At 38.5% G+C, this 18,133-nt stretch overlaps 1 protein-coding gene and 1 pseudogene across 1 annotated transcript in view; one reads left to right on the forward strand and one right to left on the reverse strand.

Moving 5' to 3' along the window:
- The window catches only part of pycr1a (pyrroline-5-carboxylate reductase 1a), a 20,137-nt gene extending 12,045 nt beyond the window's left edge, over positions 1–8,092 (forward strand). Inside the window, exons 3-8 of the mRNA XM_073843383.1 lie at positions 1,211–1,281; positions 1,390–1,569; positions 6,784–7,005; positions 7,079–7,171; positions 7,266–7,429; positions 7,519–8,092. Coding sequence (XP_073699484.1) covers positions 1,211–1,281; positions 1,390–1,569; positions 6,784–7,005; positions 7,079–7,171; positions 7,266–7,429; positions 7,519–7,684 — 896 coding nt within the window. The 3' untranslated portion in view covers positions 7,685–8,092. The remainder of the gene's footprint in view (positions 1–1,210; positions 1,282–1,389; positions 1,570–6,783; positions 7,006–7,078; positions 7,172–7,265; positions 7,430–7,518) is intronic.
- A 1,573-nt stretch (positions 8,093–9,665) lies between these two features.
- On the reverse strand, positions 9,666–10,603 carry LOC141318105 (aerolysin-like protein; annotated as a pseudogene).
- Positions 10,604–18,133: the final 7,530 nt, after the last annotated feature.

The raw sequence follows: 18,133 nt of genomic DNA on the forward strand, positions 1-18,133 counted from the left end.
CCAGTGCATTTCTCACTTTCCAAACCACAATCAGAATGCATTTGTCAATGTTATGAATGCATTAAGTCCAAACATGATGGGAAAAGATTGAACTGTCATGCATGCATTTCTTTGTCCATTAACTCCTGACTTTGTGTAAGATGTTGCACTACACTTCACTGTCAGTGAGAATACTTATTTCTCTGAATTTAAAAACATAGTTATGAATGGATTTGGATGGATCTTCGTGATCACTCTTTGTTTCACCCACTGCTTCTGCGTTTAGAGATTGTGAACTTTTTTTTTTTTTTTTGCCCGTCATAGGGACAAAACCATAGGAATAAGTCTTAAGGTGGGTGGAGGACAGAAACTGCATTTTGACCAATAAGAAGTTTGATCCTTCCCGGGCTTTGTAGTAAAGGTCTTCTTCTTGCCCTCTAAGAGGTGTCTGGCTGTTGTCCTGGCATCTTTATCTGATGGCATCGGACAGTTTGCTTATGTTAGTCCACCAAGATCTAATCAAAATGTAGCAAACCTTTGTCCACTATTGTGGTCAGAGAGATGCACCAGCCACAAACTGCGCCCTGGAATGTGTTGTCCACTACATTTCTTTCTCAATTCATCTGTGAGGAAAGGAAAAGACAATCAGACAACTCAGGTATAGAAAGAGAAACAACTGCCTTCGACACTTTGGTTTTGACGCTTTGGTTTGGTTTCATCTCTTTTGTCATAGCCTGAGGTGCAACAGCCACAGGGTATCCCTTTATAACTTTCTGATTAATCTCCCCCTCAGTCAAAACCATAGGAGATAAAGGTACATCAGGCTACACCCAGCTTCCCAACAATTTGTTACTTAAAATAAGGTGAACTCCCTCAATTGGTAACACAGGATATAGTCCTACCTCTACCTCACCAGTCACTAAATCGAAGCTAAACTTTACTTTATGTAAAGGAGCTGATAGTGTATTAATTTATGATATGCACTGTATATATAATTGCATTGCATTGCATTGCATTGCATTGCATGGCGCACACACACACACACACACACACACACACACACACACAGTAAAAAAAAAATGACACAAAAGTATAATATTATATATTTGGCCATATGCTGACATCATATTTGCAACAATACTACATATACTTCTACTTTTGCTGAAAGATAGCATACACCTTAACATATAATCTTATTCAAAACATTACTTTGCACTCTCCTGTACATCAGGTGTGATCGCCACACACAGGATAACAGCGAGCTCTCCAGACACAGACCTGCCAACTGTCATTGGACTAAGAGTGAGTCTTCGACAAGGTTTTCACCAGCATCTGAGTCATATTAGAATAGTTTGAAACCAGCCATACACTTATGAATTGCTTTAAAAAGCCACTTTATCTGTATTTCAGAAAATGGGAGCAAACTTCACCACCAGTAATAAGGAGACCGTGAACAAGAGTGATATCCTGTTCCTTGCGGTGAAGCCACATATTATTCCCTTCGTTTTGGATGAGATCGGGCCAGACATTGAAGACCGTCATCTCATTGTGTCCTGTGCAGCAGGAGTGACGATCAGCTCCATAGAGAAGGTCAGAATATTCCTATTCCACGACACATGGTGATATAACAGATCCTGCCTTTTGTGGTTTGGTGAGGCAAAGCATTGGTGAGGCATGGGGGACCAAAACAATAAATATAAAAGAAAATGTCAATAATAAATAAATGAAAATATACACTAAACAAAAGAAATAATCAATACGTAAATTGACACATCAAATTGATCAAATTTGACAATAAAGACATTTAGTTATGTTATAAAAAGAATAGCTTCAAAAAAGCTTTTCTTTTGAACATTTTATTCATAAAAGAAAAATGTAAATTATATATATATATATATATATATATATATATATATTATATATATAAATAATATTAAGAACCGTTATTAAATAATTGAGTAATTATAATAATTGTGCAAGCAAATCAGCATATTAGAATGATTTCTGAAGAATCATGTAACACTGAAGTCTAGAGTAATGGTGCTGAAAATTCAGATTTGAATCACAGAAATAAATTACACTTTAAAGTATATTTAAATGAGGGCTGTCAAATCGATTATTCACAATTAATTCCATAGAAAAAAAAAACTGTGTTTACATAATATATGATAAGTAAACACAATATATGTGTATTTATATATACATACAAATATATACAGTACACCGCCATTTAAAGCACAACACTTTTATTTTGGATATGATTAATCACTATTAAAAACGCATACCATTCATATATCATACATTAATTTCATGTTTGATCATTCATAGAATATATCAGATTTTTATTTTTTTTTTATGGAAATCCAACAATAATTATATATGAGCAATATAATACAATACGAGTATATGTAAGATATGGCTGTACATCGGCACTGCTGTGATTCGGCCGTAGGTAATCACAGTGTGCCGATATACAGCCATATTTCACATCTACGAGTGCAATATTGCATTTATACAACAGTCCGACGGCACAAGTGTGTAAATACATAAAATAACAAGTTTTTCAAAACCCTCTTTGTGCAGAACTACTTCCTTCCACCACAGATTCAAATCAAAGTTTGAAAGTTTAACAGCTGTGCCAAAGCTTCCGTTACTAATTCCAAAGCGTCACTTTAGAACCAGTGACGAAGAAATGTTGAGTTGGTTCATTAAAGAGTTCCTATTATGCTTTTTCACTTTTTTTTTCTTTTTTTTTTGCCAGTGTGTGGTGAGTATGTTTGGGCATAAAAAAAGTTACAAATCTCAGAGTCCACTCCAAAGGGAAATATTTTGTTTTTAAAAAATTCCTTTTCAAGAACTACAATGAACAGCTCCTTTGAAATACAGTGTTTGTTTTTCTGGATGCCATGATGTTACAACGTAAATCCTGCCTACGGAAATTCAAATCGTTGATGGGTGGGGAGGGACCAGGTGGGTGATTCACCCAACTTTAGGCAATGTAGCATGGACAGCCACTTCTGGGATGCTTCAACGAGCCTCAGGACAGCTCATATAAATGCGAGCATTGACTAAAGTGTCCGCAAACTGATCTGGTAGCCATGCTGGAGCCGTGCCGTTGATGTGTACGGTACAGAGGGTCGAAACACATGTGGAGCCGTGGCTGATATAAACACAAGCATTGACTAGTGTGACGATCATCAGGGGGGAGGGACCTCCTTTAGCGATCCGATGTGTTTTTGTAAGAAAAATATCCATATTTAAAATGTAAGAATCACTTTTATCTAGCTTGCGCAGTTATACATGGGACTTGCTGCTTTAGGAAGGGTCTTAATATTAATATAAATTAATTATATCTCATGTTTAACCACTATAGAGACATTCATGAGCGCAGAACGATCTGGAGCTCAAATGTCAAAAAACGACGATGCAATTTTTTAAATACCAAACTGCATATTTGAACTATAAACGCATATATTCTTGCCTGAAAACGTCTTAAAACTACATTCAGTGACACAAAAACAGTACTATTTATAAAATGACACTGGATTTGGGTGTTCACCCTGAAACTTGCTGTAAGAAGTATCGCAAGCAGAGTGATACGATTACAAACTGTGAAACGGCTGTTGGAGTTCTGATATTGCTTAAATATCACACTCTTATCAGCCAATCAGATTCGAGGACCAGAAAGAACTGTTGTATAAAAATACATACAGGTCCTTCTCAAAAAATTAGCATATTGTGATAAAGTTCATTATTTTCTGTAATGTACTGATAAACATTAGACTTTCATATATTTTAGATTCATTACACACAACTGAAGTAGTTCAAGCCTTTTATTGTTTTAATATTGATGATTTTGGCATACAGCTCATGAAAACCCAAAATTCCTATCTCAAAAAATTAGCATATTTCATCCGACCAATAAAAGAAAAGTGTTTTTAATACAAAAAAAGTCAACCTTCAAATAATTATGTTCAGTTATGCACTCAATACTTGGTCGGGAATCCTTTTGCAGAAATGACTGCTTCAATGCGGCGTGGCATGGAGGCAATCAGCCTGTGGCACTGCTGAGGTGTTATGGAGGCCCAGGATGCTTCGATAGCGGCCTTAAGCTCATCCAGAGTGTTGGGTCTTGCGTCTCTCAACTTTCTCTTCACAATATCCCACAGATTCTCTATGGGGTTCAGGTCAGGAGAGTTGGCAGGCCAATTGAGCACAGTAATACCATGGTCAGTAAACCATTTACCAGTGGTTTTGGCACTGTGAGCAGGTGCCAGGTCGTGCAGAAAAATGAAATCTTCATCTCCATAAAGCTTTTCAGCAGATGGAAGCATGAAGTGCTCTAAAATCTCCTGATAGCTAGCTGCATTGACCCTGCCCTTGATAAAACACAGTGGACCAACACCAGCAGCTGACATGGCAACCCAGACCATCACTGACTGTGGGTACTTGACACTGGACTTCAGGCATTTTGGCATTTCCCTCTCCCCAGTCTTCCTCCAGACTCTGGCACCTTGATTTCCGAATGACATGCAAAATTTGCTTTCATCCGAAAAAAGTACTTTGGACCACTGAGCAACAGTCCAGTGCTGCTTCTCTGTAGCCCAGGTCAGGCGCTTCTGCCGCTGTTTCTGGTTCAAACGTGGCTTGACCTGGGGAATGCGGCACCTGTAGCCCATTTCCTGCATACGCCTGTACACGGTGGCTCTGGATGTTTCTACTCCAGACTCAGTCCACTGCTTCCGCAGGTCCCCCAAGGTCTGGAATCGGTCCTTCTCCACAATCTTCCTCAGGGTCCAGTCACCTCTTCTCGTTGTGCAGCGTTTTCTGCCACACTTTTTCCTTCCCACAGACTTCCCACTGAGGTGCCTTGATACAGCACTCTGGGAACAGCCTATTCGTTCAGAAATTTATTTCTGTGTCTTACCCTCTTGCTTGAGGGTGTCAATGATGGCCTTCTGGACAGCAGTCAGGTCGGCAGTCTTACCCATGATTGCGGTTTTGAGTAATGAACCAGGCTGGGAGTTTTTAAAAGCCTCAGGAATCTTTTGCAGGTGTTTAGAGTTAATTAGTTGATTCACATGATTAGGTTAATAGCTCGTTTAGAGAACCTTTTCATGATATGCTAATTTTTTTTAGATAGGAATTTTGGGTTTTCATGAGCTGTATGCCAAAATCATCAATATTAAAACAATAAAAGGCTTGAACTACTTCAGTTGTGTGTAATGAATCTAAAATATATGAAAGTCTAATGTTTATCAGTACATTACAGAAAATAATGAACTTTATCACAATATGCAAATTTTTTGAGAAGGACCTGTATATTGAGAATTCCTCTAGTAATGCTCATTTTTAACTCTTTCATTGAATAAGTCTTGCATTAATGTAAAAACAGCTTCACGTTATATAACACTTGATTTAAAAACAAAAGACTTAAAACAGTCAAACCAATATTAATACAGTATCTACACCTTTAAATGGGTCCTATTATGCTCCTGTACAAAGTCTTTATTTTATTTTTGAGGTGTACTTGAACATGCTCACATGCTTAGTTGTTCGAAAAACGCATTATTTTTTACATAATTTACATTATTACAATAGCTTTCTCCCCAGGCTGGCACAAACGGCTCGATTAGTTCCGGGTACCGCCTTCCGAAAAGTCAAAAGTATTGTGATTGGTCAGTAGTCCCACTGCGTTGCAATTGGCTCACAGGTAGACCGCGTTCCGCCCTGCTGCGCCCCTTCCCAAAGCAGAAAACTAGATTAAAGTGATTCTTACGTTTTAAATATGGATATATATATATCATATATAGACTCAGTCATATATAGTCTATATATATATATATATATATATATATATTTTTTTTTTTACACAAACACATCTGATCGCTAAAGGAGGCTTTTAGCGACCGCCCCGGAGCCATGTGAGGCATTTTTCTTTTTTTTTTATGGATCGACTTATTTTCAGTCTATGCTGCTATGCTGTTCTATGAGTACCAGAATTGATTTAATATAACTCCGATTGCATTCGTCTGAAAGAAGGAAGTCATATACACCTAGGATGCATGGAGGGTGAGTAAATAATACGCTGTTGTTGGTCCTATTGTCAGCATACGAGATCGCGGATACGTGATATTATCATTATTGTGCTAATGTATTTAATTATTTGCATGCCTGAAACCATAAGGCTAGTGAAGCTATCTACACTGTATGATAAATAAATCTCTTACCACATACTGCACATATCTACGACGCGGCGTAGACATGTGCTAGTTCGTGTTTACATGAGCCGCGGATCTGCGTGTGTTTGGACCCTCTGTACAACACACGTGAATGGCGCTGCTTCAGCACGGCTACCGGAGCAGTTCGCGAACCTTTAGTTAAAGCTGCGTTTAAACGAGCCGACCTACGGCTCGCTGTAGCATCCCAAAAGCAGCTGTTTTTACATGGGTAAAGTTAGGCGAATCCCCCACCCGCCAACGAATTGAATTTCAGTAGGCGGGATACCGCGTTGTGACATCATTGCATCCGGAAAACAAACGCTGTAGTCCAAACGAGTCGTTCGCTGTAGTTCTTGAAAAGGGATTTTTTACAAACGAAATATCTCCGTTTGGAGTGGACTTTGAGATTTGTAACTTTGTAGATGTTTTTTATGCCCAAACATACACACCACACACTGGCTAAAGTTCAAAAAGTGAAAAAGCATAATAGGACCTCTTTAATTCTATGCGCCACACAAAATGCACACACCACTGATCACACTTCAATTAAATTCTATATCACTTCAAAACTACTATATTGCAGAAATTGCTGCAGTACCGCCCAGCACCTAAAGTAATCCGCTGTATGACGAATACTCCAGTGGTGGTGCGTGAAGGAGCCACGGTGTATGCCACAGGCACCCATGCAGAGGTGGAGGACGGAAAGCTCCTGGAGCAGCTAATGGCCAGTGTGGGCTACTGCACAGAGGTGGAGGAGGACCTGATTGATGCTGTCACTGGCCTTAGTGGCAGCGGCCCAGCCTATGTATGGGACAATCTTGGAATAAAACTCCTTGTGGCTTCCTTTGCACATCCACCACTGACTCTTTTTATCATAGGCATTTCTTGCTGTTGACGCTCTTGCTGATGGAGGTGTGAAGATGGGACTCCCTAGAAGATTGGCTGTGCGACTGGGAGCTCAGGCCCTGCTTGTTAGTGCATGACAGTGTCTGAAACATTTCTGATATTGATAATCTGATAAATCTTTGTGTGTGAGATTTACAGTATTATTATGCTTTTTGCAAGGGGGCGGCAAAAATGCTCCTCGAGTCCGAGCAACACCCTGGACAGTTAAAAGACAATGTGGCTTCGCCTGGCGGTGCTACGATCCACGCTCTACATGTCATGGAAAGTGGCGGCTTCCGTAGCCTCCTGATCAACGCTGTGGAGGCGTCATGCATTAGAACAAGGTACAGCTAAAAGAACAAGTTTAAATCTTTAAACAGATTTGTCTTCCAGAAGGACATTGTTTATGCTCACTCGTTTTCTCTGTTATCAGAGAGCTTCAGCACTTGGCTGACCAGGAGAATATTTCTCCCGCTGCCATTAAGAAGACAACTCTGGACAAGGTGCTTCAACAGCCGGGTGTGACAGTAGCAGGGGTTGGGGTCAGGACAGGCCTCAACCTCTTTAACAGCAGCACCTCCAAAAACAAGAAAAACTAAACCTCATCAGCTCCATATCCGGTTACAGTAGGGATGAAACCACTCCAAGAATTGCAGATAAGACACTAAATTACCAAAAAGATGTTTTAAATTGTTTGCATAAACTGGTTAGCAAGCTATTTTTTTTATAACCTGTACAGTGTGTTCCCTTCATTTTCTATATTGTCCTTTTGCCTTATGCTGGATTGGACCAATTCTAATCAATAGTTTTTCATGATATACACTGTAAACAATACACTGTGTAGATTTATTAAATTGTCTGAAGTAGTCAGATCATGCTGGATTTTGCAAAGAGTGTCTGGGCTGACTTGAATGAAATTAAAGCATTTATAGTGGGATTTCAAATTTTGAAGTTGACCTTTTTTCATCATTGTATCTATCCATTAGCATTCTTTTTCTTCCGCTCTGGAAGTCTATGGCAGCCCATAGAACCACTTGTGGGAAAGTTATAAAATTTGGCACACTGATAAAGAACAGTCTCAACATTAACCATAGCAAGTTTGGAGTCTCTTTCTCAAACACTTCAGTGACACCACTTGTCTAAAATTTCAATTATTTTATGCTAATAACTTTTGAACCATAAGGTCTAGAAGGAAAATTTATTTTGGAAAATGATTCCCTCGGATTTCTTTACTTATGTCGAGTCAACTGAACACCAAAATTTAAAAACAAAGGTAAGGTTTCGTTTTAAATCAATAACTCATCCTAGGCAGTTTGTCTGATTTTCACCAAAACTGGCTCAGATCATCTTCAGACCATGTTGGCAAAAATTCTTGGAATTCAAGTTAATTAGTCAAACTGTTCTACAAGAAGTGTGCAAAAATGGATGCGAGGCTATATCTCCATAACGGTTTGGCGTATTGAGATTAAACTTGGTGTGTGTTATAACAAGCATGGCCTGCAGTGTTTTGGTGCAGTGACCTAGTGGTCAGGAGATATGAAAAATGGCTATTTTTGCTTATAACTTCTCAATGGTTCAGACAAAAATCACAAAACTGGTCTTTTTAGATTTGGTGGTGAATGCCGAGTTGAACGTATCCAATTTTCCTATGTCAGCCATTTTGGGCATCGTCTCTTTACACTGACCACACCACACCAATTTGATAACAGTGCCACCTATTGGTCAAAAATGAAATCCCATTAAATCATATTACCAGAGATCTTATTTTTTCAGAAATTTTGACTAAAATCATCCTAAAATGGCTTTAATTACACATTGTTGCAGTTGGTCTGCCACTCCATGCCATTCTTAGATCCTTATTTTTCCTCTGATTGCGCATGCGGACCTGCGGACCACTTATGTGCACCCCTGCAAATGTCACACTTCCTTATGCACTTATTGTGCAAGGACCTTATGATCAAAATCTGAGTATACAAAAAAATCTGAAAAAATACACACTTCCATATGGTAACATCAGTGCACTTTTAGGATCAGCAGTCATACATTCTCTTTGATAACAGCTTGACATCAATCTTGTGAATTAGTGATTTATGTTCATGACAAGAAATTAAGTTTGAAATACTTTTATTAAATACCAGATTAAACATAAATCATGGACACATTTGAATGCATAATAAAGTAAATAATACATCATTCAAATTAGTAAAATTAATAAAATATTAGAGAAAATGAACCTTTAAAAGTAAACAGAGGAATTCAAATCAGGTGTGAAAAAAATCTTCTAACAGCACGTGAGCAAATTCATTTGGAATGTAGACAAAATAAAGTATAATCTAGTAAAATAAACTATAGGCTAGTAAAATCAAAGAATATACAGCCTATGTATCAAATATTCGATATTTAAAGTGACTAATATTGTAATCAAATTAGTAAAATTAATAAAATATTAGAGAAAATAAACATTTAAAATTCAACAGAGGAATGCAAATCAGATGGGAAAAATCTGCTAACAGCACGTGAGCAAATTCATTTGAAATGTAGACAAAATAATGCATAGGCTAGTCAAATCAAGGAATTTATTCAAAAAGCTGATTCTTTAGTATTTACTTTTAAATCAGTGTAAGTGATGCCTTTGTATTGGCCTTGGGTTTGAAAAGAATACACACTGCCGTCACTGCAAGTCATCTTCACTGTGCCAGTGTACGGCAGGTCAAACGAGCATCTGCCAATGGTGATGCTCACATCCACTTTCTTCCCTGGGGATGAAACGTCTACAGTGGTACACAGAGTTTCTGTTCTGTTAGTTGTGTACTCACAACTGTAAGTGTTTTCTGTTCCAACAGTAATGCTGAATCCTGTGGAAAGTTCTACAATGCCTGGAATCCCAGCCTTTACCTCCACACTGAATGTGGACGAGATGTTTTCTTTCACAGACCATGAGTTTGATGTGATTATTTCTTTTGACGATTCGACTTTTTGCTGTTGACCGACAGAGGTCTCATTCTTGAAAGTGACAGATTTGATTTATTCCACTGCTACCTGCGGAATCATTTCACTAAGTGTGGGATAGCAGATGTCGCACACAACTACCGATTGAACTTCACTGAGAAACAAAAATCCCATACTGTCAATGTCCCATCCACATCTCCCCTCAAGGCCCAGACAAAATCCAGAGCCGACATCTATAGGGTACTCTGTTTTTAAGCCCCAGCTTGTCATTTTTACAAAAAAAGATTTACCACGGTTGGTCTTAAATTTGATGCCTCCAAGACGTGTACCCATTCTGTTGGCCCACAGAGACAGCGTGGTGATCCTCTCCCCAGGCTGGAATTCAAATTCTTCAAAGTCTCCAGCTGGTCTTCCAAAGGTTTCACCGCGCCCATCAGAAAGCGGACGGCCTTCACCTCCGATGGCCCCACCCATACCCACATCCTATGCAAACTGGTACCGTTGCTTTTACCAGTGAACTCAAATTCATGTCCTCCACTGCCATCAATTAAATGCAGATGTGTTGTCATTAGGGATGTAACGGTATTGTAAATACCGTCGTACCGCAATAGCAATTTTTTTCGATACTACCGTGGTCGCATGACTCGATAAAACGATAGGTCTTCTGAGAAAAGTTTGCTCAGGCGAATGGAGCGAACGGGAGGTATCGGGAACTGCATCAGCCCAGGCGTGGCCATCACGCTTTGCGGTCTGTTGTGATTCTGAATGGAGGGAGGAGCGGATTTTTGAAAAGACGGAGCGTCGTGGTTTTAACTCGCTCCAAGACCACTCCACCATCGCTCCATCATGAGAACAATTCACGCCAACTGTCCGTAATATAACTGCATATTAAGCAGGAATTCACATGCTAAACATATTTCGCTTGATAGAGATGGATCACTCAAATCAGAAATAATATGAAGGCTATGATGACGGCAATGGACATCATATGAGCGGTAAATTATAGTTCACAAGTTTGTTCTTTCTAGATACTTAATATTTTCAGGTGAAAGCATCATTTAAACAGGTACAGCACTTATTCACACGCAATCACTCTGTTAATGCATTAAAACAAATGTAATGTTATCCGATTTCGAATGAGCAGAAATCTGTAAGAAATGCAGCGATTCATAAGTAAAATAACTGACGAAAATTTATTTTTATTTCCATTACAAACTTTGCACTGCATAAAGCAGCAATTATACTCTTTTAATGCTGATGTTATTAGCTTGGTATGTGGTAGGAACAAAGTTTGCACACTAGTGTTCCAAACTCTCCTGTTATTTTATTTTAGTATTTTTTTTATTTTAATATAAGCTATGAACAGGACCGTTATATTTCAAACATTATTTCAGATTTTTTTTTTTGACGCGGAGTGGTGTTTCTGATATCAGTGAGCGAGGAGTGCAGCGGGAGCGGAAAATTGTGAACCCGGAGCGGAGCTGGAGCTGGAGCTGGAGCGGAGTGATTATTAAATGCACAGAGCGCGGAGGGGAAATTGTTGCCGCTCCACTCTGCTCACATACTCTGGTCCCAAGTGAGAGGGTTTTTTCTGTTGCAGGGGACATTGTAAATGCCCAGAGATCCCAGCTTTTATCAGATAATGTTAATATGCTAGATTTCCTTTAAAAAAAAACCTGTCTCTGTCTGAATAAGTTAGTGTGTGAGTGAATGAGGTGAGTGTTCTCAAATACTCATTCAGCACATGGGCCAGCTGCAATAAGTAGGCTGCTATTTTTATTTTTTCTGAGTTTTCAAGAATACTAAATTGAAACTTTTTTTTTACATGGTTTAATAATTTTTTGTTATTAAAATTGAAGTTCCTGTTTCAAAGTGATAGATGGCTCATTTGTATGCGATTGATATGTTCAGTTTTCATGTAAACTGTTTAATAAGCACTTCTAGCACTTTTTTCGAGTCTCTTAATTAGTCTTAATTTAGTTTTCCTGTAAATGATTCAATAAATACCGTACCGTGATATCCATATCGAGGTATTACCGTACCGTGAAGTTTTGATACCGTTACATCCCTAGTTGTCATGTTTGAAGCTATTAAATCTGAAATGTCCATGACAGATTAATGTCAGTACTGGCCAAACAGTTGACAATAATTAATGTTTCAGTGCTTTCTAATCTCTCCTATCACCACTTTAGCAATGTAAATAAGTCAGAATGCATGAAATAGCATTAGACCTCCCCTTTAAGATTTTCTGAATGTTTTTTAGTTATTTTATTATTACACATTAAGTGTTTGCAGTTTTATACTAAGAAACATTGTATGAATGCTACTTTTTAAACTTGAAATGTTGGAAGCAATCAGATCAAATTAATTTCCATGGTTGTATTATGATAAAATACTGTAAATTAGCTGTAAATTAACGGTTGAGAGCTGTTAAGGTACCTTACTGGAAAGGCCAGTACCCTAGTGAAAAAAAATAAAATAAAAATAAATATATATATATATATGTACTTTAGTATAACTAAACACATTTGTATAAATTGGTATACTTAAGGTCTGTTTAATTGGAACAACTAAATTTGTACTAAATGCATTTTTAGTTGTGAAAAAGCAGCACTTAGTTTAACTAATGATATGTTAAATGTACTTGTTTGTGCTAAAGTGGAACTATTAAATATCCATACTTAGCATAAGCATAAATTTCAAATGTATTTTGGTGACATTACACTTGCAATTCAGTCACACTGTAAGTGTGTTGAACATACATTTATATTATGCTAATAACAAACTAAGGTCATATTATCCTTTATTTTTAGTGACTTTAAAACACATAGCAATGGCATTCCAAGTAAATTTGAAGTGTGCTAATGGCACGATTATTGTGTGCTTCTAATGCAATAAATGAATCTTTACAAATAATGCCACATCTTTAGAAAACATATCAGCTAGCTCAATTATCCAGAGAACATCAATGGCACATTGGGCACAGACACTATAAACATTGAATGTAGGAAACACCACGGACTGGATTCAAACCCATGTGGCCACCACACAAGCGCATCTGCATTATCAGTTGCGCCACCAGAGCAAATATATGCTCTATAAAACTGGTCCGTGGTGTGTCTATACTGTTACTACAAATATAGTTTTGTTTTTTTTTCCATCAATGACAGCGCAAATTATATGGACCTCAATACTGCGTATCACTAAGAAAATTCTTAATAAGTGGTGCATGAAAATAAATGTGAAATATAGAGAGAGAGGGAAAAAAACATCTGTATAGAACAAAAAAGTGTGCAAAACTTTACGCTTAAAATTCATTTTATTCCTCTTAACATTTTTTTTTTGTGTGTGTATGTCTTTAAGAAATGTATGGTTGGCCTGTAATGTGACCAGTCAAATGTCAGGAACTGTATAGGGGAGAGTGGGGTGATTCGTGCCAGTGGGGAAGTTGTGCCACCCCTTGTTTCTAGGAAACCATAGAAGAAATTGGTCATGTGACTACATACTTTTGAAGAGCCATCCAATTTACCCATACCTCAAAGAAGAGAGACACATGGCATGAGGGCTAAGCACATTTTAGCTCAAAAAACTGTTTTTTGCCTTTCAAAGTAAAATTTATGTGATCAAGGTTTTTTGATTGTTGCGTCTGAACAATTATAGACACGTTTGAAAATATTTCACACATGTTTTAGTGCTTTAGTAGGCTACACAGTGAGTCTATACAGTTAGCATTATGTTAGCTCTAAACTGCGGGATCATGCTAGTCTTTCAAAATTGTCTGGCTGGGGTAATTTGTGCCAAAGGGGCAGGGTTAAGTTGTGCCAGTGGGATGTTAAGTAATCTAGACCATCTAGACCAGGGCTGACCAACCCTGTTCCTGGAGATCTACCTACCTGCAGACTTTAGTTCCAGTCCTGCTCCAACACAGCTGTCTGTAATTATCACCTGATACCTAAGAGATTAATTAGCTGGTTCAGGGGTGTTTGATTAGGGTTGGAGCTGAACTTTGTAGGATGGTAGATCTCCAGGAACAGGGTTGGGCATCCATGATCTAGACCTACATACCCACAGGGGATAATCTGTGTGAAAAGATGAGTGTGCCTCATCAGTGTTTGATTTGCCATTTGTCCGTTTTTTAAGTGGCAAACGTCACAATGGGATGTTCAGAAATGTTCATAAGAAAGTAACTTCTTTCTTATATGTTACATAATTGACAGACAGTGTTTTGTTAACAGGCAGCCTTCTGATTATTCACAAATATCATATATTGTGTATTTGAGTTTTTTTGTTTTTTATGAAAAAGTAGAAAATATGACATGCCAATAGTTTAGTAGGGTAATGATATCTAAATAAACCTTAAATTAGCAATTTTGTATTGAATTTGTCTTGATTTTATATAGCATTACAGTTCATGACATTAAAATGTTCTTTTTAACTTAAAAAATCACTGGCACAATTTACCCACTGTATTCTCCCCAAAGGCACAACTTACCCCGCACCGGGGGCAAGTTGTGCCACGAGACCACTTTTCTTCTGAAAGCTATAATTCTGAATCAGTTTATTTCAGATCCAAAGTTATTGTTCCCGGGGATGCACCACATCCTGAAATATATGTACATGCTTAAATTGGAGGGATTACTGTCATGGCTTCACTATAAAGTCACTTTGAGTAAAAACTGGCACAACTCACCCCACTTTCCCCTAAAGACAGCAGTATGCCAAACAAACAGGTAGACACTAAATAGAATTTACTGGATTGTGGAGTTCAGGATCTTTCTTCTACACCTGGAGCTTGATTTCACTGTTGACTTAAGCAACTAAAGCTTAAGATTTCTAATAGTGGGCAATCTCCCGAATTCAGATGTTTAGAAAAAGTACAGCAAAACCGATTGTTGGTGAATTCCATTTCACAGCCTATGAAAGTAAGATGTAAGGTACATACTGTAGCCTATCTTTAGTTATGTTAAAATCGCATTGTTACAATAATTTTGACACTTATATGGGGCGAATGAACAAACAAATATTAATACACAGGGTAACAGTTAACAGTACATAAATGATCATGCACTAATACGTGAATTCTTGACAATGAACTAATGATTAGTTAAAGGTGCCATAGAATGCATTGAAACAATATTTTAAATTGTTCTCTGATATCTACATAGAAGGTATACGGCTTAGGCCAGCGGTTCTCAATTCCAGTCCTCGCGCCCCACCGCTCTGCATATTTTGCATGTCTCTCTTAGTTAATACACCTGATTCAGAAAACCAGCTCGTTAGAAGTGAGCTCTGTGCAGGAACTGTGTTCCGATTGACATGGTCCCAGCACAGTGTTCATTGTTCCCTACTCCCTGAGCGGGGAAATCTGTTTACTACACTTCGAAACATTCATTCACATATTTGCGCTACGCCACCGCATGCAGCGTCTTCACACACAGATATAACTTACTAGAAGAGTGTGAAGTGTGACATAAATGCATCTGTAAATAAATACATTTAAATTCGCTCGCTTTGAACTAATGAATAATGGCGGAATATCCTATGATCTCCACTTCAAAGTGCAGTAACGTTGGAATAGAACAAACGTCTGAAGCAATACGTGAAACACACAAAATGTGCAGAGCGGTGGGGCGCGAGGACTGGAATTGAGAACCACTGGCTTAGGCAAGGGCAAAAATTCTCCAGAAACGGTTTTACATGTCCATTTACAACCCTAGGATTTGTCCCTAGAATGAAATGGTCTGTTATTACCTTATTTGGAAGGTTACTGAATAATAATGAGGAGCTCTGCTCTGATTGGCTGTCTCACAGAGCGGCTTGCTCTCACACAGCAGTAAGGAAACACATGGAGGAAAATATATATCTAATTACGGAGCTCGAGCCGCTATTAATATGGGGGGCATTGAAACTGCCGTTTTGAATGCACGATAACTTTTTAATTTCACTTTTGAGTTCGGCAATCGCACGTGTTCTGTGTAACGTTATACTACAGCGGCAGTACTTACCACATTGGACTTGTTTAGATGCTGTCAGAAGTGATCAGGACCTGCAAATCATTCGCCATCATCTGCGCAGTTATCTCTCCTTACTCTGTTTATGTGGTAAGTGAAATCTTATGTATTGCTATGTAACAGGCTAGGGCTAGCTAACTGTGTCCCTTCAGTGGCTCGCCTTATTTTATTAGAATGCCTTTTTTTTCCGTTGCTTTCTGAGTACAGACACCAACCATCCCTGCACTTAACATCTCCTGCACAACCAGGAGCATAACATTTATTCCCATGAGTTGCCATTTTCACTATTGTCCTTGTTTAGTTTTTTCACAATAGCCTACCTGCAGAACTTCTGATGACTGGGCGATGCAAATGTTGGGGGCATAACTATTAATGATCCCGAGACTATTGCGTAATAGTCGCTGTTATGTTAGGATTAGCCTATTTTTTCAGTGGTCTTTTGCAAACACCAGATTTATATAGACCTTTTTCCTGAGTAAACGATGAGCGCCGCCATTATGAATTCTAACGTCAGATTGAATGCTTTTCTGTTCCGGTTTCCATAGGAACCCATTCAAATAGCGTCCATCTGTTTTTAATGTAGCTAACGTCCGCTGCTTCGTGTCATCTACACACTCATTAAAGTGAGGCACTGACAAATGACGGTCATTGCGACATTGCCAAGTGATGGCGCTATGGAGCCATGTGCTTTTTAAAAACATTTTAATAGGTTTAACATTAGTTTATTAGCTCGGAATATACCCTAATTTGACTAAAAACAATGCAGACCGTAAATGCAAAGCATTCTTTCAGTTAAGAGTCGGACTTACTTCCGTGTTCAGGAAAAGCGTCTATAGGAAGGAGGAAACAATGGTGTTTGAGACTCATGGTATGTCACGGCCATGTACAGAACTGTTGTTATTCAACTATGCCAAGGTAAATACAGTTTTCCATTCTATGGCACCTTTAAAGTGCCCCTATTATGCCATTTTAAAGATAGCTAATATTGTTTTATGAGTCTCTTAAAACAGGTTTACATGTATGCAAGTTCAAAAAACACTTTAGTTTTCTCCAAAAATAGATTTAATTTTACCCCGTTTCTAAATGATTCGTAAACGACTCGTGTGAAGCAGTTCGAAGAATCAGTCTCTCTAAACCCCTCCTTTCCGTGAGCCCTCACTGCTGTGATTGGTCAGATGGTGCAGTCCTTCATGATTTGTCTACCGCTACAGCGCAAAACGAAACGCCCATTGCCATAACTGAATGACAGCTGCGGAGACCTGTTAATGCATAGAAAAGATGGCCTCGATTTTATCAATTCGAGCCGGAGTCTGACGATGAAACGGTTGAAGTGGCACATCGACAAGAAACTGTTTTGCAAGCACGAATGGAGCAGGACGTTTCTCAGTGGGTGTCATATGTTAACTGTGGAAAGTGCTTGCAATTTGCTTTTGTAAGCGAACCGGGCACACCTCTACGTTGTGAACTTCAACATTGTATAATGCATAACACTGCGTTAAGCCATCGTTTATCATTATCATTACTTAAACTAATAAGGCAGACAGACAGTCAAGCTGCATCAATCACAATTTTTAGGCTACATTGCTCTCCCAGCTGATCAACAGAACTACAGAAACGCAAGTTAGCCAGTTACCAAGACATGTGCGGGGTTGTTACACACCATAACGTACACAAAGACGTATTTTGAACGATCGCTAGAAAATACAATCATCAATTATTAATCATACTTACAGGTAGAAGTTCAGAGGAGCAAGCCGGTCCAAATAAACTGGGCACTGATCCATTTTTTTAAAACCAAGCGTTTGGTGAATCCCGCGTTGTAACGTTACTCCCCAAGATTGGAAAAGCAGTCATCAGTAAAATGACGCGAACACAACACAAGATTGGAATTGTACTGCTGTGGTGTTGTTGAAAAAAAATGAATGTTAACCACTCATTCTTTGTAGATTACTCTTTCGGAAGGGCATATAAAACAAATTTACTCTCACAGCGCAGGATACAGCGTCTTCTTGATATGATGTAATCCACGTGCAAATTGTACTGTTTGTGGGCGGGCAAGTTGTTCGCGACATAGAACGTGGGCGGATA

The sequence above is a fragment of the Garra rufa genome, chromosome 1, assembly GCF_049309525.1.
Source record: "Garra rufa chromosome 1, GarRuf1.0, whole genome shotgun sequence".
NCBI classification, from domain to species: Eukaryota; Metazoa; Chordata; class Actinopteri; order Cypriniformes; family Cyprinidae; genus Garra; species Garra rufa.